A 26,044-nucleotide genomic window follows, 5' to 3' on the forward strand; every position below is an offset into this window, starting at 1 on the left:
GGTGAAAGCCAGGCATCCCGCTGCGAGGGGCCGTTGTGGAGATTAAGCAAGCTATTGCCCAGAGTTACAGAGTACCCCACACCATGGAGCATCTTTTGCGCCGCCGCTGCGTCACAAAAGTGACGCAACTGCGGCGTAAAGGAGGTGCAAGAGGCTTGTAAATCTGCCCAGAGTGTCCTCTTTAAATAACTGCTGCTCTGAGAAGTGAGCCTGTGGTCTAAACATGCATTTACTTGAATAGTGAAACGAACCCAAACTGACAACATGCATAGCTGCCAAGGTTTCAGATTGCTATGTGTGACATTTTCATAATTTCACTGTATTTATGAGTGACATTTCAAAAACTATGAGTGACACTTTCTCGCGAGCAACATCAAGCAAAGAACATGAGGGAAACATAACTATCAGAAATTACAACCCCCCTCCTCCTTTGGAGTTCAAGAGGGCCTATTTTTAAAGAGTGAAAAGTTGGCAGCCTATGAGCACGGTACCGGAGGCAGTCAGATCTTTTGCGATCCAGCCTCAGCAGAGAGATGACTGTAAAAGATCGTCTGCTCTCCCAATGTTCCCCATGAGGACAGGCAGCAAACTGGCGGCACACTGAGAGTGGCATTTCACTGTTGGCTGTTCGAGGGGGCCAAAGTATTATATGGTGAAAACTAAAGTGTACTCGGGGAGGAGTCACTGTCAGTCAACTTTGCTCACATGGTACTTGCCGCAGCGACTCACTGTCTGCACTCGTAATCTGCGCTCCTTCACCTGCAATGCACCAAATTTACATCCTCTAATTTATATGTACTCAAAGACAAAAGTCTGTGCATCGAAGTCTACACACCTGAGATTATCAAGGAATTTAAACGCATACTCCTGCCATCGCTGCACATGTATGATGACACACATGCGAAAAAGCGAGGGGAGAGCGCATACAGACGGGGAGTGGAAAACAATGGAACACTGGCGTGGCTAGCAGTCCGGGTAGCGGCTGGTACAGCAGAGACACAGTGCCATTTAAGAATGCATGACAATGCATTTCAGTGCGGTGATGCAGAACACCACACTGAAATGCGTTAGAGTCACGTCCGTTGCGTGATACTTGGCAGGACTAAAAATGCCTCCTTATTCAGGGATGTAGCTTGGTCAGTAAGATTGGGGGGAGGGGTCAGGGGAGGTGGTTGGCCTGAGCTTCAGATTTTACAACAATCACGCTGGCATATAATGTTAAACTTCATTATATGACAAGCAAGGAGCATCTGAGGGACTAAAGGGGCAGCGGTAAGGGAGATAGTTGTGGATTGATAGGAGTACTAAATGAGAGAAATACAATATTTTGTAAATTAACCAACATTTCTGAAGACTTTCAAAGCAGTAAGGGAGAGAGAAGGTGTGTGTATGGAAAACTGACAGTGAAATCTGACAGACACCTCAACATATCAGAGTGAAAGCACCTGTACCCAACTATTTAACAGAAAACACATTTATTTGGGGGTGTAACATCCCTCCTGAAGCTACACCCCAGGCCTTACTCCTCAGAAGCCAGGAAGCTATTTTGTGGAGTCTCACAAGGTTCCTCACTCAGCCTAACCCTCTTCAACATCTACATGACTCCGCTGGCTAACCTTATCTGGACGCACATCATCAACATATCTACGCAAACAACACAAAAGTGATGCCGTCTCTCGGACAAAACACTCTGCACAAGGAACAGCTTCAGCATGATCAAAGTAGCCACATGGATGAAATCGACCTGCCTAAAACTGAACACGGACGAGACCAAAGTGGAGATCTTAGGAAAAGGTGCTTCACCATGGGTCACTGCCTAGTGTTCCACAGACATCAGACCGATTCCCAACCCAGCCCAGATGCAAGAAATCTTGGAAGCATAACCGACAACAAGCTGGGCATGTCCCCGCCAGATCAACGGCATTGCCAACCCCTGCTTCCACACCCTGAGGATGCTGAGAAAGATCTACAAGTGGATGCCAAACAACACCAAGAACAACGTCACACAAGCCCTAATTAGCAGACGACTAAACTACGGGAACATCATCTACACAGGAAACACCAAGAAACTCACAAAAAGGCGACAGACCATCTAAAGCAGCCAGAGTGAACCTAAACCTCCCACATCACAATGCACATGAGGGAACTCCACTGGCTCCTGATAAACAAACAGGCACAGTTCAAGCTTCTCACCCACATATACAAAGCAGTACACAACAAAGACCCAGCATAGCTGAGTACCATCTCCATCAAATCTCCAGGCACCTCCGCGCAGGTGAACGTGCACTAGCACATGTCCCACACATACAAAAAAAGCAGGTCAGTAGGTCGAACCTTCACATACATTGCTCCTAAAGCTTGGAGCAAACAACCTCCCACAACACATCAGAACCTCCTCATCTCTTCTTGAATACCGCAAGGAGCTGAAGACCACTAGATAGGCACTATAAGAATACTCAACATAACAATCATTTTCGTGGTAAAGGAGGAACCACACTTGTCATTCTGTTTGAATTACACATACGTATTTAAGGCTTTTCTCTACTGCTTGCAGACAAGAGCCCTCCTGCAGTCCATCTGATGGAGATGCTTATACTGTCGACCAAAGATGTCACCTGTGTGAATGCCTCAATACAGCAATCATCTGCTGAAAGGTGACAAGTTAACCTTTGCTAAAGGTTGGTTGTGTTACTGCATCCATTGTGCAGGGATTTAAAAAACCTTTTATATTTTTAAGCTCAGAACATATTTTTATAAACTAATAATTGTGATTCATGTGGCAGATGATGTATTATGTGGCAAACGAGTCACAATTAAACTTACACTAATAACATACCTATTAAATCAAGTTTTTCACAGACCCTAATTATACTGAGACTTTCAATTCACACATAGGACCAGTGATAATTGTGGCACTTTCAACTCTTCCAGCACAGTGTAAAACTGATGGTAAGCAACTGAGTGACGAGAAGATGTGTCTTCAAATAATGGGTGTAGGAAATTGGTTTACTGATTCAGGGGGGTGAAACTCTACTGAAGCAGCAACCACAACTCTTGTCAGGGTGAAACACAAGCAAGCCCCAAACCAACCTGTGCGCAGTCCACTGGTACCTTGGCACAAAGCAAACAGGCTTAACTTAGAGGCAATGAGTAAAGTATTTATGCAGCACTTCAAACAGTAATAAAGAGAAAACACAACACAAGAAAACTTGCGCACTAATTTAGAAAAATTGAGAAAAATCTGCTAAATTATTTGACACCAAAATGATAAAAATCCAATCAGTAGAATTAGAGATATGCAATTACTGAGATCTAAAGTAAGTATAGTGTCTAAAAGCACAAAGCGCCATTCGCGATTATTTGGTCATACGAGGCCGAGTGAAAGTAATACGATCAGGCTGACCCTGATGGACCATGGGCTGGATGCAGGGACCAGGTAAGTCGCACTGAAAGTTTCCATCGAAAGTCCACCGCGAAGAGTTCCATTCGCAGTGGAGCGGGCCGGGAGGTGCAGAGAGAATATTCCATATGGTTGTCGCTGTTTTGCGAAGAGCTAGCCAGGAATCATATGCAGTTGTCACTGTAGCATGGAGATCTTGAAGGCATCGCAGATGATAGTTGCTAGAGATTCATGTCTGCAGTCGCCAAAGGCTGTTGATGCTATAGCACGAAGTGCAAATCTCATGTTGCTGATTGTCACTGATGGTCACTGTAACACAAAGAGTCAGGTTCACTGGAGCTTTGCTTGTGTGGGTGGTGCAGGAGGCAAGATCTTGGCATGAAAGGTGGTCGAAAACAGCCCAAAACATCAGGATTTCTCCTTTTCTTGCAAAGGGAGCTCAACTAATGCCACACCAAATGTCCAGGACCTGAGGGCCACCTCTTGAGGATTAGGGATACACTCCATCAGAGGCCAGCAGAGCTCAGGCTATTCCAGTTGTAGGTCCAGTTGTAGGTTCAGTCAGCAGGTGAGCTGTTCAGATGATGGGGGAGAGCTCTGGAGCTTGTCATTTCCCTGTGCCTCAGAACAGAAGGTCAGTCAGCTGGTCCTTGGAGTCACTTCAGCTTGGGTAAAGGGTGCAGGTCCAATCCCCCTTCTCAGCAAGAATGGCAGCAGAGTGGCAGTCCTTCTTGCAGCTGATCAGCCCAGCAGTCCTTCTTCTGTAGTATCCATAGGTTCAAGAGTGTGCTGAAGAGTTAGGTCGGAGGGTCTACTATTTACCCTTGGTGCCAGGTTTGAAGTAGGAGACGTTTCAACTCAATGGGTGCTTGAAATTTCCTGCCTCCCTGCCATGGCCCCAGCTTCTCTGAGGGCACAAAAGACTATGGGCAACCCCTTAGTGAGTGTGCTGAAGCAGAGCCTTTGTGATGTGCAAGTGTGATAGGTGAAAGCTCTGCCCCCTTCAAGTCATAGATGACCTGTCCTGCCATCAGATATGCCCCCTTTGTCTCACTGCCTGGGAACAATACACAAAGACCAACTGCCAGCTACACCTAGTTATGTGACTCAGGATACAGGCACCATATGGTTGGGACAAAAAAATGCTAACTTTCTAAAAGTGGCATTTTCAGAATTGTGATTCAAAATCCAGCTTTACCATTTACAGAGGGTTTTAAATTACAATTCTTTAGATGCCAAACTCAATATTTTTACCTTCTCCTAGTTGAAAGGTATCACTTAGTACATTGGATAAGGTAACCCAATGTTATGCTATGGGAGATGCAGGGCTTGCAGTAGTGAAAATCAAATTTTATGAGTTTTTGAATACAAGAATATGTAACCATTAAACATATATGTCCAACTTTGTTTTAAATACACCGCACCCTGCCCTATGGGCTGTTTATGGCATACCCTAGAGGAGACATATGTATCAAAAACGAAGGTTCAGGCCTGGCAAAAGACTGTTCTGAGTGCTTAGCAACCGTTACAATGCTGCTGAATCGCATGTGGTGGTAGCTTCTTTGAAGGCTAGTGTTTCCACCAGGCAGGTGGAGTTACCTAAATATGGTGTTCAGTAATCTCCAAGAGGGGATGGAGCTTATGACCTCCGCCCACCATCACATGACGGTCCACTTCCCCTTACTTAAAATTACCCCATTAATTGATAACAAATAGATAGTTTCTTGCTGAAGCCCAACATAACAGTCATACTTTGACATCCTGTTTTTTGCTTTTTTTTTTTACAGTTGGCTATGATCCCAAAAATAAACATCATCATAGTTTGTTGCTGTGTCTTCTCATGACGTCGTGTGACCTCTCGGACCAGACCAAAGGATGGAAAACAACAAGGAAGATTGCAGTAAGTAATCCCTTCCTGTCCACACCCTCACCAGACCCACATGCTAGAGATCATGTAATACACATGCATTGTAAATGCAAACCAGGGGTGTAATACAAGCCCCTGTGGCGCAGGGGAGACCCCACCCATTCAGGAGCCCCCCACCCTTCAGGCGAGCCCATTCAGGCCAAGGTCAATGAATGTCTGTGAGATATGGGAGACTCAGAGGCCCCTCATCACATTCTGCAGTAGTGCCCCATCATTTTGCATTACACCACTAATGCAAGCATGCATACATGCAGCCTGCACAAGTGCTTGCTCTTGGATATGCGAACCATCTACTGTTGATAATTTAAGGGGCAGATATTAATACTCCTGCACCCTTCATGAGTGCAGAAACAATTGGCAAATGAATGACATATTCAGCCACATAGACTATTGCAAAGATAGCTACTCTTCCACACAGCCACGCCCAAGTATGAGCTTCTTCGTAAAAGAAAAGAGGAACCATCTACTGACCTGCTCCCACTAATGCTAATCACTAAGGGAAAATAAGTATGTGGCAGGAAATGTGCTCCCATTTGTGCCTCTTACTGATTGGCAAGTTTTGCAATGCACAGAAAACTATCTGCTAAATCAGGGTCCATTCACAAAGGTCTTTGAGATGAATGTGGAACTTACATATGCAAAACAAAACGAATCTGCAAATGGACATTCCCTAATACTGATCGAAGAACGAGGATGAGAGGGCATTTCCATCCGCAGGGCAGATTCACCGCTGCAGGAAAAACCCTAGTTTTGTGGGTTGTGTATTATGTCAACCTCCAACCAAGTGCAGGACAGGGGCTGGTTCTTCAGGAAAAACATTGAGAACATAAATTGTGTGTCTTTTGGTGAAAAAAGCAATCAGGGGCTTTGAATGCACTCATTGCTAAGTAGGTATCTGGTCTTTCAGCAGCTGTCTGTGGATCAGAGTTCTGGTTCCAAGCTGGCTCTCAGCCTGGATGTGAGAATCTTTTGCCATTTCCTTGTCTCTTTCTACCTAATGCCTCATGAATTGAGGAGAACCTAAATGCAATATTTTCCAACATGAAATACTAAGATTACCAAGAATAATAGGGATGGTAGTGACAAGCATGTGCTTAAGAGTACGCACAGTTTCAAAATAGACAACTGAGTGAACAAATTCAGTTACGAGGGAACACAAGGAAGGGCTAATACCACTCTGATGTTGTGAGCTTTCATTAGAGATTTTGGAGGGACCAGCTTTAAAGTTTGAAGATCTTACCAGGGCAGGGTAAAGGTGAACTCAGTGGATTGGAAATAGAATGCTCACTTTTGAGCGAACACTTTGGCCCGGATTAAGAGTTTGGCAGATGTCATATATTCTCTCACAGAGGTAACAGATATCCTGTCCGCCGTATTACAAGTTCCATAGGAGTAATCCTTTCCGCCAAACTGATAATCAGGCCTTATATCTCTATGTGCAGTGATTAGTTCGATTTATAGATGCTGTAGGAGAGGTATATGTATGAGTACCAGGATGTGAGGAGATAGGCATAAAGGAAGGGGTGACCTCAAGCTTGGAGGGTTTGGGCTGTCATGTTTTGAAGATAATGAACTAGTAAATAAAGATCACAGAACGTTCCAAGAGAAGGGTAGAAGTACAAACCAGAAGGTAAGGCAACAGGAGAACAGAAAAGCAATAATTTGCTTGAAATGTAATTGTGTTAAGAGCAGGTTAAAGTGGACAATTTCATTGATCTTTAAAGACAGGCATTTCAGGGGGTGTGGTCACACACTGAATTGAAACCTGTCACTGTCATCCTCAATGTATCTTGCTAAATGCATAGCAAAGCAATCCTTTTGCATAAGTGTGTTTAAAATATCAAGCACTGCCAGTGGGTAATATCCCTTGACACACACATGTTGTACTTCTGCAGCTCGTCAGAAAGGAGCAATTTCTGTGGTTGGAACAGAACACGCTGCTTCAGTTTATTCAGTCACACGCCCAATAGCACCCAGGTGCAGACTTCTGTCATCAAATTCCTCAATGGTCAGGCCCAGATTTTACTAGGCCTTTGCGTTTCCCTTGCATCACACAAGGCAAAGCAGGACAAAGGATTAAGTAAGATTTACAAAGAATATTAAGTGGCGATTTACGCCACCTTGCGTGAATTTGTAAAGAACTGTGACGCAGCTCAGATGCTTGCACTGCGTAGCATTATATTTCATAGTGGTAGGCGGTCCATGGGTGGAACATGGGCATTCCTGTGCATCCATCCATAGAATATAGAAGATGACACAATCCCAGATGTACTGAAATCAGTAAACTTGGAATTGCACCAAAAAGGTATGCCACCCAACCATGTTATGTTATGTTAATTTTGATTTATATAGCGCCAAATCACTGACAGGTCTCTTAGCACTTGCTTTGGGAACCCGTCCTGGCTTTCCCTGCGAGATAACCCCTACTGGGCATTCCCAAGGTGAAGACCAGGCATTCCATCGCGGTAGGGCCGTAGTGGAGATTAAGCAAGCTATTGCCCAGAGTTGCAGAGTGTGAACCCATGATTAGGTCAGGCACCGAGGTGAGAATTATTGAGTCCGTGGACATTTTGAGCTCAAGACCCTGCCGCGTCGAGAATTGAACCCTGGTCCCGAGTCTGACCTCTGCATCAGGGTCTGCCTCCTCTAACCAGTGTGCCACACTACCCCACCATGGTGAAACGAGGAGAAATGTATTTCTCATCATTACTTCCTCTTTGCAACACACATCGAAAGGAGAATTGGCCTCTTAGTATTTTTTGTACAGCAAGGTATCCTTTCCTGCACAAACTAATGCTTTCTGTGACGCAGGCATTCATGCACCAAGGTAGAAGGGGCCCTGCGTTGGCACTGGGCAGACGCAAGTGAACCAGCCCAGGGAGAGAGCTGAAGTGTGTCATATCTTAGTAGGTATGGTGCTATACCGCTCTCTCCTGTTCACGCAACACAGTACAGCGACTTGGCTTTCTACCCTGTTTTGTGTGAGCTTTTACTAAATAGTCCCTCAAATGTCATTGGGGTGGGGTCGAACACCTCAAGACCAACTCTATCCCCTCAAAGCAATGGCCTAAGAAATAAATGCAAAAGAGGGTTCCAACCCATTCAAATAGATAAGTGCACATTTCTCCAAATAGTTATAATGTGTGAATTGAGATATCTTTACCCTTATAATTCTGAATGGTGTCTTTCTCCTTCGCAGGAACTGATTTACAAAGAATTCTTCTCTCAAGGAGACCTGGTAAGTGACTACTACTTTGCACTGATAATCAGTTTGGTGAAAAGAGCAATGAGGGGCCATTGCAAAGCATGGAATCTGGTCTTTCCGCAGATGTCTTTGGATCAGAGTTCTGGTTCTAGCTGTCGTGGGAATCTTTTTTGCTATCTCCTTGTCACTTTGTACATAATTCATCATAAATTGAGGAGAACCTAAATGTGATCTTTTCCACATGAAATACCAAGATTACCAAGAATAATTGGAACTGTAGTAACACGCATATGCTAAAGAGTACACCCAGTTGCAGAGTAAACAACTGAGTGAAGAAAGTCATAGGTACGTGTGAACACAATTACGGGCTAACGCCACTCAGATGTTATGAGCTTTCATAGAGATGTTAAATGGAACAGCTTTAAAGTTTCAAGATTTTCAGGACAGCGCAAAAGTGACCTCAGTGGAATGGAAATAGAATGCTCACTTTTGAGCAAACACTTTGGGCCTGATTCACAAAGGTAAACTGAGATGAAAGTCTAACTTTATGACTTTCGGTATTCACAAAGGGCATTTACGAGTAGTAAAGTTAGACTTTTGTCTCAGGTAAACTTAAGACCAAAACTTATGTTTAACTGAGGCAAAAGTCTAACTTTACCACTCATAAATACCCTTTGTGAATATCAAAAGCTGTAAATTTGGAATCTTGTCTCAGTTTACCTTTATGAATCTGGTCCATTATCTCGATGTACAGCAATAAGTATGATTTATAGATGCTGAAAGAAAGGGGGCTGTAGCAGTAGTACCAGAATTGGAGGAGATAGGCATAAAATAGGGTGACCTCAAGCTTGGGGGACCTCAAGCTTGGAGGCTTTGGGATGTCACATTGTGAAAATAACGAACTAGTAAATAAAGATCACAGAGCGATCCAAGAGAAGGGTAGAGGTACAAACCAGAAAGTAGGGCAACAAGAGGGCAAAAAAAGCGATCTTCTCAAGCTCTATAACACAGAAGGGAAATTACACAAAATACGAGAAGGCAGAAGCTGAGAGGCAAGGGCAGGGGATGATGAAGGATATTACTGACTAAAGAAAGGCACTGGAAGAAGGGAAAAGCGGACTACCTGGGAGAGGATGAGGAAATAAGACTATCAAGGATTTGAGGGTTGTTAATGAAAGCGTTGTAATACATGCGTCTGCTTCTTGCAGGAGAAAGCCATGGGTAACAGGCCAAGTGAGATGATGGATCGGGAGAAGGCGTACATCCCCGAACTGCAGATCAGCTTCATGGAGCACATCGCCATGCCTATTTACAAGTAAGTCATTCATCCCCCAACATCTGCAAATTCTTCTCCTCTGCTATGTCAAAGAATCTACCAGTTGTCTCTTGCAGTGGGCACCATCATATTTGTCAGTGTGAGTGAATATGCTTTAAGGCCTCATTTGCTATAAGGAACTCACCCTTTAGTCAAAACCTAAACAATTTCTACTTGAAAGTGTCCGCAAATGGAAGAATGTAAATTCTTTCCTTAGAGAAAACTGGCCAATACATCTTAACATAACAATAACACAGTACTCAGGAACATGTTAGCAATAAGTCCAAAGACAGTGGGGCCAAAGACAGATTTAATAAAGTCATTCGAACGACATAGCTTCTCCCACCAAAGTGCTGATGGTAATATTATGCAATACTCTCTTGAATCCCACTCTCCCAAGACAATGAATTTCCCCTTGATACACTTCTCTTTTCAGTAGCATGTAAAACTACAGACTCCAAAAACATCTTTTGCAAAAACACAGGGCCGGATTCACTAAAGTAATCTCAGACAAAATCCTAACTTTACGACTTTCGGTATTCACAGAGGGCATTTAGGAGTAGTAAAGTTAGGAATCCTAACTTCAATACTCCTAAATGCCCTTTGTGAATACCGAAAGTCGTAAAGTTAGGATTTTGTCTCAGATTACATTTGTGAATAGGGCCCGCAGCCTCAAAAACATAGATTAGCAAAATGCCAACTTTATGTAAATCACTGCAAAAGATCTTCACCTGTGCCTTCTTCAAACCTTCAGGTACTCACACCCAAATATGCTAGGACTAGGGTCAGAGTATTAAATTAAAGCAGACACGAATATGCTCCAAGTGAGTTTGGCTGGATTTAGAAATTAAACACAGGTCAAAAGTTTTGTAGGGAGATAGTCATATAAGGGGCAGTTTTTGTCAGACTATTTTTTTTATCTCTGTGTTTGTAAGATACTTTCCTCAGTTCATGTTTTCACATGGAATTCTTTTTCAGCCTCTCTGAAGAATTTGTCTGTCTCATATAGCACTCCAGCAATCTTGGCAGTTGATTAACAGTGCAGGGGGGTGATTTTAATGTTGAAACTGCCACATGGTGTCTATGAGGCTTTGCCGGGTTTAATAATGATACTTATTATCATTGTTGGGTGCGGGAAACAGAAATGGCTCAGCGAGGGGAAGTCTCAAGTTGGTCATGTCCCCTTCTCTCTCTCAACAAAGGTACTAAATGGTATAATACACTCAATTCATCTACATATCTGGTTTATACCGAGCACCTTTGTCATGGGCAGTAGTTATATACAAAAGGGTTTTTAACCATCCCCAGAATACAAGGGATTACATCTGTGCATTGAAATAAATACACATTGACTAGGCCTCAAGACTATAAAATGACTTGTTTATGTAATGTTTTGTAATTATAGGTTGTTAAATTTAGCTCTGTCGGGTGGTATCAACATTTATCCTTACAGTTTGTAAGCTGGTGCTTGGTTTGACCAAATGAACACTTGCTCAAGAAACACGCAGTGATCTGCAGGCCACCATTTCGAAGACATTCCATCCTTCTAAGGTCGAGTCTGGTTTACTGTTACCTAATATCCAGGGCAATCGTTAGCCCAAAGACAGGATAATAACGACAACTTTTGTGTATAGCGGTCAGAAATGCAACAGGTGCGCTATTATAAACAAAGGTTCTTATCTAATACTACAAGTGGGGGTGCGCCAGGCAATGGAGTCCAGTAGGCTTAATGTAATATCAAAAAAATCCTTTCTTTGAAGAATATTGCCAATTGGCTACTACACTATCGGAAATCATCAGATGATTTTATAAGCCCTGAAGAAGTTCCCCGTGATGGAATGAAACGCATTGACTGAGCGTAGCTTACTATTGAACTTTCATTAAAAAAATTACAATTTGACATAAAGTTTTTTTTTATATTACATTAAGCCTACTAGACTTCATTGCCTGGCGCACCCCACTTGTAGTATTCTATCTGGATCTGGAACACAGAGGCGTCACGCAACGGCTGGCGCAGAGGAGTATTGCGCAGGGCCAGGATTTGTTGGAACTAGGGTGACGTGCAGAGTTAGGAGTCCGCCGTTGAAATTGTGGATGTAAAGGTTCTGATCTGTTTGTCTCTTGCAGTCTATGACTTGTCACTTCTTGAAATTCACAAATAATGTGTACAGCTATGCAGGGGAAACTGTGATTACCGGAGATTTACAGCAGTGCTACTGGCATTATCTATACAATTTAAAAAGATCAGACTGTATTCCAAATTTAGTCGCAGGTCTGTGCAAGTGAAGTTCTAACTTTATGAGTGTTGGCCAACCTGTTAGCAGTGCTGGGCTCAGCTAAGAGCTGGGAGTATGGAATATGCTGCATTTTACCCAATTTTGGTGCATTTCGCTCCTTTCGTGCACCTTCTGCTCGTTCAGAGCAGGGGCAGGGCTCTTTAAAATTCGGAAAAAGTCAACTTTCAGAGCATCCTGGCCTCCCAACCGCTTAACCTATAAGGCCCGAAGCACAAAACTCGAACCTGGGGAGTCAGTATTTGACACTACTAGGCTCATACATGCATACATGTATGACTGACCTGCAGTGTCCTTGGGAACTTGCGACTGTGTAAATATTTTAGCAAACGGAAATGTAGCACATTTACATTTCCACACTTGTAATGAAAAACACCAGTGCAGCTGCTTGATTGTAACTTTTACATTTTTGGTTTCTCTAAATGGAATATATTCTTCTCTGAAGTTAGGCCCCTTCCTCTACATCCCTACCAGTGTTTGGTGATCTCCTTGCCTTTCGTACCCTAAGAACAGTTTTATTCCAGCCTTTGGCAAGTGTACATCACCAACAGATTTAAAGGTGGAAAACTACCAGCACAATGTTTGTTGACGTCAACAAAGCTGCAGAAGTCCCTGCCCTGGAATGCACACAATCCTGTCCTGTGAGCAGACTTACTAACAGGTGAAACAATCGGTAATTCCGGAACATGTTTATGTTCACTTACTGGCAAAGGCAGCTAGATATGGTGGGTGGACAGATATATTTAAAAAGGCATCGTTAGTTCCAGTCACACTGAAATATCACACCCACACCTCTCAAGTTTGCAAACCTGATTTGTCAAATAGTTCAAATATTTCTCAGTGCCCTGTTGAAAAGACTTTCTAGAAACCGTGCAGCTATGAAAACAGAACTAAAAGAATGCATTTAACTTGTAAAAGAATGCATTTAACTTGGCTCTCTGTCAGCGATCCTTGTTGTGCATGGACAGTGTCGGGGTGATACATCAAGCGGCGGCCGAGAAAAACAGCGGGGGTCAAAAAAAGTGGGATTCCCATATTAAATCTCATAGGAGCTATGAACAAGACTACAACGCGAATCGCTGGGGGAAATTACACTGAATTTGGCAAAAAAGTATCACGCTTCCCGTTATTTGGTGTAAATCCGTTCAGTAGTTTGTGAGAAATTAAAGGAAATACAAATTTGTTTATCTACGAATGCGGCTAATTTGTGAATAACAAGCTTGTGCAGAGATCTGCAAAGCTCTGATTGGCTGCCAACACTTCAACCAGGAAGTGTTGGTAGCCATCTTAGCACTCAAAATCAGAAAAGTCCCACAAAAAAAAAGTGAAAAAAAGAAAAGGGGACAGGGTAGGAATACCCTGATCCCTTAGCTCTGGTCTTGGGGTCCTGCAAGAGCAAAAAAGCTTTTAAATAAAAAAAGTCAAGAAATCACAATAAATTCACGAATTCTCAGCAAAAATGAAAAAAAAAACAAGCGCAGTCTTCTGCGCTTGATTTTAACTAAGCCCGAGGTGCCGGGGGCATACCTCATTTATTAAATTAAAGGACAGGTGCGCACGTGGCCCCCCTCCATGGGCATTTTTATGCCCCAGGGACCACCAGCTCCCGTGGCTTATATTAAAGTAAAGGAGGGGTCCGCACGGACCCCAGAGACTACCACCTCCACGGGGCTATAAAGAAAAAGAATAGGGGGGGACCACCACCTACCCAGGGATTTTGCTAAATAAAATACTGGGAGCCGCACAGACAGCTCCAAGCCGCTGGGATCAACACCTCCCCGCGGCAATAAATAAAATGAATGGGGGGGCAGTCAAACACCCCGAGCCCCTGAGACCACCATCTCCCTGGGGCTTATGCTAAATGTAATGGGCAAGCACGGAATCAATCGATGACATGTATCCCAAAGCTTAACAACTGACATTAATGAAATATACACAAATTATAAAATGAATTAATTCATAATACTCATTACTCATTGCTATTGCCAAATACAGCCCCAATGGGTAACTTAACAATCCCCAACTGCAACGAGAGCAGTGATGATAGTGCAACAGGCTCAATGCAACTCAGCCCGCAAGGCTTTATGCATGAGTAACTCCCATTTTGAATGACAACGTAATAAAATACACTATATTTTCTGGGGCAGGTCACATGATACAATCGAGGTATACAAAAATTCTAACCTAAGGTGTTTGTCTTTATTAGCGTAAACATGTATCATTACAAATCCTCATAAATTATTCAACAAATTACACTGTTGTTTTGAAATGTCAACTCATAAATTAGAAAAGCAGCACCAGTCTCATCTTGAAGTTAATCATTATGGTGGAAACAAAGCTTTTATTCTCATTATTAATGCCGAAAAAGCTAGTATACAACATTTTGATATAAAGTCTCTCTATGGCAGGAATATGTGTCCAAACGAGATATTCTTGGTGGTACATCAATACAGGAAAAATGCTACAGTATCCTAATGTTGAAAGCATAGACATAGAAAAATTACTAAGAACCTATTATTTACGCTGTGTAATATACTGCTATTTCATTATTTTGGCGACCATAATCCTCCATGACATAGTCACCATCTATCGTTCCTATCGCAGAACAGCAATTGTACATTCTTAAATTCCTAGCTTCCATATGCAAAAAGAGATTAGGAATCCATTATCAGGATAAAAACTTGCGTGACCTGATGAATACAAATGCTTGCTAGTGTAAGTAAAATAAGCGAACATGACAATGTGTTAACTTTTTGTCGCGTTGACTGTAGAGATGACAGGAGCCACAACTTGTGATTTTGGGGAAAAATAATTTATTTGAATAGGGTAATCAGCACTCGATGCCTCCCGCGATCGCTCCACATTCCTATAACAATTGACAGCCTACAATTTCTCACAGAACATTACTATGGCAATCGAATATAGAATAAAAGCATTCCAACAATTAAAGAAAAACCCCATAGTACACTATATATATAAACATAAACCCATAACACACCTCCCGTCCCTTAAGAGATCCAAAAACACAATAAGCCCTCAACAAACAATTGCTCAAAACAAAATGTGAACCCAACCATTTATACATGATAAAGTAAATACATTATGGAAGAATGCATTAAATCAAGACAAGGTAAATTATCTCATGAATGAATGTAGTCACTTAGATACTTGAGTGTACACACCTTCCTCTATCTCCTGTATTCTCCTTCAACAACACAACCAACTGCACCACTTTCCTGCAATTCAGAGTCACCCGTGGTGACTTGCTGTGAAACCAGATTTCCATTACCACCTTCTGAACTTATTTCACTCATAAACTTGAACTCGCAAGGATGCATATGACGCACCTCACAGCCAATCAAGGAACTACCCCCTTCTGGGTACGTGTCACCTCTAACAGTCACTTAACCCAGCATTGATGAGCGGTGACTATCAAAACCTTAAGAGTAATCCAAATGGTTGGAAACACCCACCTCTTGCCCAATCTGCACCTAAGCCACATACCTCGTACTCCACCATTTACTATTTTCTTTTCTGGCTAATTACTTGTAAACTTGAAACACCGTTGTGTTGGGATACAATTTAGAAGATGAGTTTTTAGTATTCTTAGGTCTCCTAACCCTGACCTGTTCCCTCACATAATAATCTACTTCTTTCACCCTCTTCCAATCATTATTAGTATTTATAAAGTGCGAACAGTAATTCCTCAGGGGATTTCATGGCACTATACATGCCACAAATTGTATTTCAGAATCACTGGGAGAGAGACCAAATGGACAGAGCAGATTTATTAGGAACAAGACCAGTTTTAAGCTTTTTTCTGAACTTAAGGTAATCATCTGTGCAGCGAAGATACAGGGGTAGCAGATTCCAGTGGACTGCTGCAAGATGACCAAATGATCGGCCTCCTGCTCTAACCCTTGTGATCGGTATAGTTTTGGCCAATGCAAAGCTCATGTATCGCAGTTTTCTTGAGGGTGTATAAAACTAAATTTTGGTACGAAGGATCACAGGGCCAGAGTTATGTAAAGTCCTGTGCGCATGACAAAGAAGTTTAACATTTACAAATCTTCAATACATTTTGGTTCCCCAACAAATTTTACCCCACTCTTTAACAATTTCTTTAGTGGTTCTGAATAATATTTACACAAGCCCAAGAATTGCCTTAACTGTTCCTTATCTGCTGAAGAAAGACATTGGTCAATTGCTCAGATCAGTTCTTCCATAGTCGTAATACCCAGGGCAAAGATTGTATGCCCCAAATATTCAACCTCTTCTAACATAATTTACAATTCTCTTTCTTCAGTGAGCCCATAATCTTCTAGTATGCACAGCACTTTATTAAGCTTTCGTAAGTGAGACTGTGTGGACTCCGAGCAGATCTAGATGTCATCCTGATAGGCCAGCACTCCCCTCTTCTCTCCCAGAAGCTGGTGCATTTACTTCTGAAACACCGAAGCCAGACCAAAAGGCATGCAAAAGGAAAGAAACTCACCAAAAGGGGTGTTGAACACAGTCAGGGATTATGAGCTTTCACTGAGCTCAACCTGACGTTAAGCAGCTCTGAGATCTACAGTAGAATACAATTCTTGCTCCCCTCAAATGTGCCAATATTTCTTGAATTTTCAACAGAGAAAACAATCCACCTGAATGTGCTTGTTTAAAGACCTGAGACCAACAAATAGGTCCTTATTTTATTTATGGCGGTGCGGGAGCGGGACCGCCCGCCAAACCTATGTTTGAACCGCCTGCCAGATTAGCAGTTTTCTCAAGTCTGGCAAACTGTTCTTTGGCGTTTTCACGGGGGTGCCTATGAAAAGGCACCACCATGGGAACGTCAAAGGAAGTACCTGCACAGCGATGATGCTGCAGTCCTTGCCGTGCAGGTACTGGTGTGTATGCACACCCCGGTGTGCATCCACATGGCGTGAGGCAACAGGGGCCCTGAAGGGCCCTCTTCGTTTCCTCACCGCCACACTTTTCATGGGTCTCGCACTGCCATGAAAAGTGTTGCGGTGAGGAAACTCATAATATGCTTGGCTGTGTGGCAGCTGCCCTGCCAAGCATATTGCGGCCTCAATACCGCACTGTGATCCCTGGCAGTTGGAGTGGTCCCAGTGCGGCCCGAACACCCTGGTCATAATAAGGTGGTCAGAAGACCGGCATTTCTGCCCCCGTGAGTCTTAAGTTCCATGGACCACCAGACTCGTAATAAGGCCCATAGTCTGAATACACCAGACTTCTTCATGGCTACAAAGATTGGTGAAATGCAGTGATGAGTCCACTCCTTACGAAACCTATCCAAATGTACTTTTAATTTACTTCTGACACTCATAGGTACCTTGCAAACCTTATGCACCATGGGGATGGCATTGTTTTTCAAATCATTTTACCACCCTCAATCTGTCTTCAAAAAAGGTTATGTACCTATCCATAAACCCAGATGACAAAAATACCTCCCAATCCAACTTCTTCACCATGGAAATGGGATGGGCTGTTCCTGGCCATTAAGACCCCTAAATGTGCATTGGTCCATCCATCCTAACATGTTTTAAACTCTCTCCGCTACATACACTTTGGTGTTGAACACTCTATTCTTATAACTGATGTTTTCATGAAAATAACCCATCATTTCAATTTCCTGCCCACCAAAAGCCACAATGCGAATGTCTGTGGCTAATAACTCGACAAGCTTCCATTCATGATCATACAATGTATCAGACACTATGGTAATGGGTGATCCTGAATCCACTGTGAACTTCATGTCCACATTGACAATTTTTATCTCACAGACAGGGTCACCCTTCTTCCCCATCTTATCTCCCATAGCCAACATATTAATAGGCAATATCCTACTAACAGATAACAATATTTGTTTCCCTTATACTTCTTCCAAGCTTTTAACTGATACAGAGTTATCTTTGCCATTCACAAAATCAGCGTTGTGCAAATTCTTACAAACATGTGCAAAGTGCCCTGTCTTTTTGCACATCTTTTCCGTACTGCAGGACAATTACTGAAGTTGGCCATGTACATGTGGGTTTGAATCCCATCTTCATTGCCAAGATATTTTGCGTTGACTATAGAGATGACATGAGTCACTTCTTGTGATTTAGGGAGCATTTATTTTCTGTGAAATGTCTCCCCGCACACTCTCTGGACTTCCAGAACAACTGACAGCCTAGGAACTTCAAGGCAATAAATATTTATATATATTTACTCAATCAATAAACATAAACAATCACATTGTCATGTTGAGGTTATCTTTTTATATTTTGTTTGCAAATGACTGGAAGTGGGTCTAGTATCCAAGCGCACCACATGTGTACAGCCCCTTTTCGAACTGGCTTATTTATTTGCCTACATCCACTGGTTCAACTTTATTTTCCGTTTAATACTCTTTGCTCCACTCGTAAGTGTTACCTCCCTACCTCCCACTGTTAATACCCCTTTCTGCCATGCATCTTTCTCCCTTCCCCTTGCAACTCCCTATGCACACACTGTAGCCACTTATCCCCTTATCCTAAATAAAACCCACCATTTTTTGTTGCCTACACAGATGTGTATAAATGTTACTCCCAATGGGGAACATCCTTTACCACTAAACCTTTACAACGCGGTACCATTACCATTCAGGTTTTACAACGAAAGTTGTTACAACGACTTTCGCTGGAGGGCGCTCTAGGATAGGGAATAGTTTAATTTACTATCCAACACCTTCCCTACTATCCACTGGGACTGGAGTTGGAATAGTAAATTAAACTATTCACTATCCAGCGCCCCCCAACGCAAGTCGTTGTAACAACTTACATTGTAAAACCTGCGTCGTAACGGTACGCATTGTAAAAGCACGCGTTGTACTGTTATACATCCCTCCCAACCGTTCTGTATTAACAGATGACATGCTTTAACTTACTTTTGTAAGAGTTGTAATTTGCAACTTGTTGCAATGCTATATGAACTTTGAAAGATTTATTAAGTGTTAAGCTTACGAAATTTTAAAACAGTAAGGGGGCAGCTGTCGCTGCCCTTAACAGGGAAAGCTGTTTTTGCAGCCGCTCTGAGGTGCACATCAGCTGCTAATACCTTTATGTAGACTCCCCCCATTTTTTGAGCAACATTAATTTTATCTATATTGCTTTCTGGCCTTATCAAAACACTTAAACACTTCTGACTCAGGATACCCCGGTCTTCGTTGGTTAAGTAGCACAACTATTTCCTCCACATTCCCTTGGAAAGTATTCATACCTCTAACCTACCCCTTTAATGGTGTACAATGTAATGTGGAGTAGTTATTAACACCCTCCTAAGTGTTCTCATCCCTCTATTTCTCAGGTGAGTTAAATCTCCAGACATGTACAACCAATTCCACCTCTCCCTATCTTCTAGTTGTTGAGACCTCTCCCTATTTTAACTTATAACACTCTCATATTAATTGTGCCCTCTTCACAATGTTTTCCTCTCAGTCCTTTGGCATCTGCCACTTCCTTTCTTTCTATTAAGGATAACCCCTGTCCTTTCCTTCCTCTTTCCTGCTATCTTCTTCTGTAACCCTATCCTTATGGTCTCTTATTGATCTCAATAACCTTGCCCCTGCTTTCTTGTCCTTACAGCTTTCCTTCTTTGCTGGTTATTCTCTTCTTTATACCGTCATTCTGCTTCCACTGTGCTATTGACGCTATTCAGAACTTAAACTACAAAGCAACTACAAATGGCGCTTTGTGAAACACAAGTTATTATCCATAATATCATTCATTTCACAGTGGATCAACTGCATCCTCTAGCCTCATTCAGCCCTTCCCATAAACGCCAGCTAACAAAATTCACTTTTTATCTAAAAGCTTCCCTGTCTCTAGCTCCCTGTGCTTCTGTGAGTGTGAACAAATTCCTCACTCCTTCAGGCTACTTTTACAAAAATTCTAAAATGCATTGCTGCAGTGTGCTTTACCGGAATGTAAAAAAATACTGCAGCACCAGATTAAAAATCTTTAGCTTGAAGCTAAAATTTGGTTTTAGGCTCAAGGGTGAGGCAGCACTGTCTAGTGTGAGATTGGTACCGGAAGAACAGCCTCCACATAACATTTCAGTAAAATGACAACTGGCAAAATTTGAGCCATGTTTGATTGTGTGAAATTAAACATGATATTTATGGGAATATCACACGATATTCTGCTTGTGCTTGGTTTAACTTTGCTCTAGGGTTTGGCCCAAAGCCAACTTTGGCTGTGTACCAAATCCTTGTGGTTTTTGCATTGTCAATGTCAGGTTATACTGGTTAAACATACAGGGGATTTGGCGCACCACAATGCAAATCATTTTTGGCGCAATCCTCTCATCAACTTTCAGCACTAAAAAAACCTTGTGACACGCCTGGCTGCGCCGCTTTGCATCTTGTAGCCTTCCTGCCTTTTTTCTGCTTACTCTCTGTACACTCCTATCGTCACATTCAATTCTCCTTTACAAAATTCTTCCTACTGTTCACAACTCTCCTGCTTCCCCTCAATGGTTTGCCTTTCCTTCTGATCTTAAATTTCACTACCAATAATATTCATCATCTTAAATGTGTCAATAAGCTAGTCCCTTCTTTCCATTCTCTTGTACACTGTTACACGCTAACTTTCTACTTCTCTGTTTCTGTATCTGTGATTGCTTTTCAATAAAGCAATCTTTTTTTCGATGAAATGCAGCCCGTTTTTCCTAAAGGATGATGGGATGTGTTTTAAAAGCAAGAACATTAAATGTTTAAAATTCATGTACCCCTCCGTACAAGTTGTATATAAATATAAAGGGATTTAGTACAGGGATCCAACAGTCCAGACGAAAGCATGGAGAGACACGCAATCCTGCCGAAACATGTCGACCTTTAAGCTGAACAGAGGGGTGGTGGGCGCTTAATACACTCACCTCACCACCATCCTTTGGTAGGGAGATACCTTTTAACCCTAACAAGGGAATACAGGAATTAAATTATTATGAGGATATCCCTTAGTTAGTTTTAGGCTTTCTATCTGTACTTATCTTTTTCTGGATCCTTTTGCTTTTCTGTGTGTTTGTATTGTCTTCACCACCCTATTGCTTTACCTCTAGCGTTGGTCTGCGAAGAGGTGTCGCAGCAGCCCTATGATGAAGCATGCCAAATTTAGTTGTGGGTGAGGGCCGTTTCTACAAAGCATTGCACTTTACTACACTTTGTACTTGATCTATCTTTTCTTAAAAATTGCAGCTCTTGTGTGAAGCCTAGCTCAGCATCTCACAAGTCATTTTGTGCAAGCAGTGCTGAGAGTTGATCAGTAAAGCCCATGCCATCCAATTTACGTCTGATTATTTGATCTCAACAGCATGATTCACAGGTCTGTTTGATAATGAAAATATGCTAATAAGAGTAGGATAATCATGACTCCCAATAAACTTCTTGCTTGTCTTTCACCAATCTTTATGCTTTCCCTCTTCTTTAGGTTGCTTCAAGAACTTTTCCCCAAGTCCTCAGAACTCTACGAGAGGGTGGCAGCTAACAAGGTGCAATGGGCTCAAGTCTCACACAAGTTCACCATCAGGGGATTGCCAAGCAACAACTCACTGGACTTCCTGGATGAGGAATATGACTTGATGCAGGAGGCAGCAGAAGAAAGTATCAAGATGAATGGCTGCCTGGACATTCAGGGACATAGAGAACACCTCACAACGGAATTATGCCCAAAATGAATAATCAGAACTTTTTAAGCTGTTTATTTTATCCTAGATCAAATTTGACACAGTTGATGATTTTGATACAATTGTAATCTATTTTTGCAGGAAGGTCATCACATTCAACGCATGTCATACAACACAAAAACATTTTACATTTCTTTTGATGGGTTGATGGTGTGTTTCTAGAATCACGCAAGCAGATGGGTGGGATGATCAATACATTTTGTTATGAGAAATGTTATGACAAATATTTGAATGGTTTGCATTAGTGGCCACTGTAGGAATAAGTGCTCGATGGGTATTTATTGTGCTTCAATCCTATTGGAAATGTGAGACTGTTTGAAAAAAGAGAATTACCCCAGTGAGGGCCAGTCTCAACAGAGGCATCTGAATTGTCCCAATATTTCTAGATGATATGTGGGTACCTGATGAACAGGCAATGAAAGTCACTTGGCAGAAAAGGAAAGGACTGATGGTTGACTCCAGACACCAGTCTGATTCTCCAAATTCAGGCCATATACCTAACACACTTTACTACTGATCTCTGAAACATACTCGTCTGAAAGGCACTGTTGAGAAACTTCAGCCATTTGAGGCTAATATATGTTTTTCTGGTTAGCTGTTGATCTCCATGAGAAATACACTACAGCTTGCCTGGGTTTCTATGTACGAGCCGAGACATAGACATTTCAGGGGGAAGATGCCTGGTGTCTAACAGGAAATAGAGTATCCATACTTGGACTGTTCTTCAATAGCCCTACTGTACTGTACAACTTGTTGCACATACCCGCCGTAGGAATATAGTGATATGACACTTTGGTTAAATTGTGAGAAAGGCCAATGTAGCTCAAGCTCTGTGTTATTTCATCATGCGGTGAATTATGACTTTTTAGTTATGTTTTCACCTTTGAGCATCAAGACTGCGTTGGTTATAGACAAGGAAGAAGTGACAGTGGCAGGCATCAACTGTGTAGCACCAACACATTAAATGAACATGTCTTTTGCCACATATACAGTCAATCCACACTTGAGTTATGTCATACTTAAATTACACCCTTACAATGGGATCCTGGCAACAAAGTTCATCCTATACCTGTACTCCTTACAAGCAACACCTTTCCAATTAAATGCACTTTCCTTTAAAGTTTATATCATCCCTCAACAATCCACGAGGGCAACATAACACATTAAAGTTGCATAACAAAATTCCACTATAGTAGATACTTATCCAAATAGTTCTAGAAACTCAACTACATATGACGGCCAGCAAACACTAAATCTTTAAAGCCGACGGAATCAACATTTTCAGCATGGTGATGGTCTACCTGAAAAATGCTGGGAATCTTGGTGGCAGCAAAGAGAAATACGTGTCTTCATCTCCAGTCCAGTAATAGGTGAAGATCCATAAACTGGATCTTACAAGTGCAGGTGTCTGAATCCCAAAGAAACATGTTTCCTAGTTTGTTTTAATATTTGTGGATAGCAAACCAAAGGCTTCTTCAAGATGTAGACATATTGGGGGAAACGGTATGGATTTATAAAACAGTGGAATTAACAATCTGGCATCTGAGAAAAAGCTTCTTCTAAGGCCAACAAGTTGGTATGTGTTTTTGAAAAAGATGGCAGACAATGGAAAGTGAAATAAAATTGGCACTATGCCAAATTAGTCACAGCATTGGCCAGGAGGTTAAAAGTCAGATTACCATAAAACATCACATCTTGATTCATGACAGATTTGAGGAGGGTAGATATTTTTCCAAAGTTGACTGGCAACTTATGGAGCGGTGTGATAAGATTGGCCCAGCTAAGTGCTGGATGTCTGATTGGTCTCCATTGTGGCTCAATCATCCTGCATTCAGCACTGCATCACAACCAATCAATTACGCCATGTCTGCAATCTTGAAGCCCTCTTGAGGCCCAACATGCTCTAAATTCCAAAAGGCAGGATGTCCAGACTTGACACAATGCTTCCAAGAGGAACAGGATGACTGCTGACAGTCTGGAAAGTCTGAATCTAGCTCAATGTCATTACCTTGATTTGTCTCATCAGGTTCAATCAACAAAACAATTCTCCTGGTGCATGGTATCGACAGCTGACAACAAATTCAACGATATTAAGGCACCAGATGGCCCTGATGTCATGTGCACTCATTTTTAAGGTGGTCTAAAATGGACCAAGGGCTTTTTTTGAAAGTCAAGAGATCTTTGAAGAATTATATCCTTCTGGCTTGCAACTCATGGGAGCTGTGTTCCAGCAGGGCATTTCAATCAACAGTAGGGCACAGTATTTCACAATACGGAGGTCCGCACAAAAAATTACACTTTGGCTGTAACTTAGCATCACAAAACCTAACCATCACCTCTACTTTTCGTCACCTTGGGCTAAGAGTGACTGGGATTAGCTAATAACAAATTCAGTGATTTTTTATAGGGACATTCATTTCAACAACTCCCTCTACTTACAAAATAAAGATCTTCATATTACACTAAACCATTAAGTGAGGTAGACCGATGTCGGTGAATGTAGAGCTTGGATTTGTGATCTGTGTGTATCTTTCAGATAACAGGTTCTAAAACTAGCAGGACTGTTTCGGCCAGTGATGCTTTCAAGGTAAAAAAATAGCATTTAATTTTATTTTTCTCCCCTGAAAAACTGATTGGCTTATGAAGGCAATACTTTATTCTCCAGGTTTACATATAATTGCTGGCAATTAAATCAACAGATTCCCTGCCACCAGATGTCACACACAAATGTTTACAAAGTCCATCTGTTAAGGCTTCTCATCAGTATGTCTATTCTCTTAATTACAAGCCTGGGAGCATGAAAATCTTTAGACAACTTGCTTTACCACATCAAATACATGTCCTTGCTCTCCCCTTCACAATTGTTTTTAAGGATTAGATATAATGGTATCAAGCAGTTGTTCTGAGATGCCATGGTGCATCAGAAGACCCTGTTTTAAATACATGACTATATATTATAAATGCAAAATTTCCAACTGGAAATTTGAAGGTGGAATGTCAACTCAGGTGATTATGAAAAAAGAAGTAAAAGCAATGGATTCGGTAGGCACGGATTGTAAAATAGAATTTCCACAGTAAGCTCTGAAATCAGGATTATGAAGATAATATTCAAATCATGAGATTCTGAAGGCAACAACTTTAATCAGGGTATCCTAATGATAAGATCTGAAATGAGTATTATGAAAGTAATATCCTACATTGCAAGAGAGTGAAGGTGATGTTTGAAAGAAGAGGAATGAGGAGGCAAGGTCTGAAATCAGGCTGATGAAGTTAAAATTTGAAATCTAATTACGAAGCACGATTTGAAATTCAGAGCTTATAGGAAAAAATGAAATCATGAACCAAAGAAAAATTTGAAATCAGGCTAGCAAAAGCAAAATTTGGAATTGTGCTTTTTAGGACAACATCCGAAATTGGGATGGTGACAGTAAAATTGCCAGGTGACTACAAAGCAAGACATAAAAGCAGGGGATGATGCGGGAAAACCTTGAAAATCAAACGATGATTTAAGAAATTTTGAATTGAAGAAGGGACAAGGGCAAGAATCCAGAAAAGGGATTACAAAGGCAAAATTGAAATGAGAGCATCATCAAGGAAAGCTTTGAAGTCAAATGTTCTTTAATAAATGAATTGAAACTGAGATAATGAAGGAAATATTATAATTCAGGAGATTAAGTAAAATTTGAATTTGAAATTGAGGGAAAGAGCTGGGACTGAAATTATATAGGTAATTTCTAAACTATAAATGAAAGATTTGAAATCAAGTTTAGCTTGAAATGAGATTAAGAAGACAAGAGGTGAAATCAGGATTATTAAAGTATGGTTTGAAAATCAAAATATGAATATGAGATCTTAAATCTGGGGATTGATTATGAAGTCAAGATATGGAATTGAGGAGGACAGGAATTCACACTCAGAAAACAGTGAACCAAAAAGAAAAGATTTGCAATGTTGATTATAAAGATACATTTTAAAATCCGACTTATAAAGGCAAGATTCAAAGTATCAGTACAAGAAATATTATTGAAGAAGAACGGAAAAAGCAGTGTCATCGAGTTAGTACAAGAAATTAAAGGGTAATTATGGAGAAAATGGTCAAAAGGTAAAAAAATGACCATGATTCTTTAATCCAAAAAATAGCAGCTAAGATTTGAAGCCTACATCTTCAATGATTAATTTGACCTTGTGAGCA

General features: G+C 41.5%; 1 protein-coding gene across 1 annotated transcript in view; it reads left to right on the plus strand.

The window, feature by feature from the left end:
* Nucleotides 1–25,417, plus strand: part of PDE2A (phosphodiesterase 2A) — a 1,077,000-nt gene extending 1,051,583 nt beyond the window's left edge. The window contains exons 27-30 of the mRNA XM_086933797.1: nucleotides 5,188–5,300; nucleotides 8,527–8,565; nucleotides 9,741–9,847; nucleotides 21,597–25,417. Coding sequence (XP_086789923.1) covers nucleotides 5,188–5,300; nucleotides 8,527–8,565; nucleotides 9,741–9,847; nucleotides 21,597–21,843 — 506 coding nt within the window. The 3' untranslated portion in view covers nucleotides 21,844–25,417. The remainder of the gene's footprint in view (nucleotides 1–5,187; nucleotides 5,301–8,526; nucleotides 8,566–9,740; nucleotides 9,848–21,596) is intronic.
* Nucleotides 25,418–26,044: the final 627 nt, after the last annotated feature.

The sequence above is a fragment of the Lissotriton vulgaris genome, chromosome 8 (assembly GCF_964263255.1).
Source record: "Lissotriton vulgaris chromosome 8, aLisVul1.2, whole genome shotgun sequence".
NCBI classification, from domain to species: domain Eukaryota; kingdom Metazoa; phylum Chordata; class Amphibia; order Caudata; family Salamandridae; genus Lissotriton; species Lissotriton vulgaris.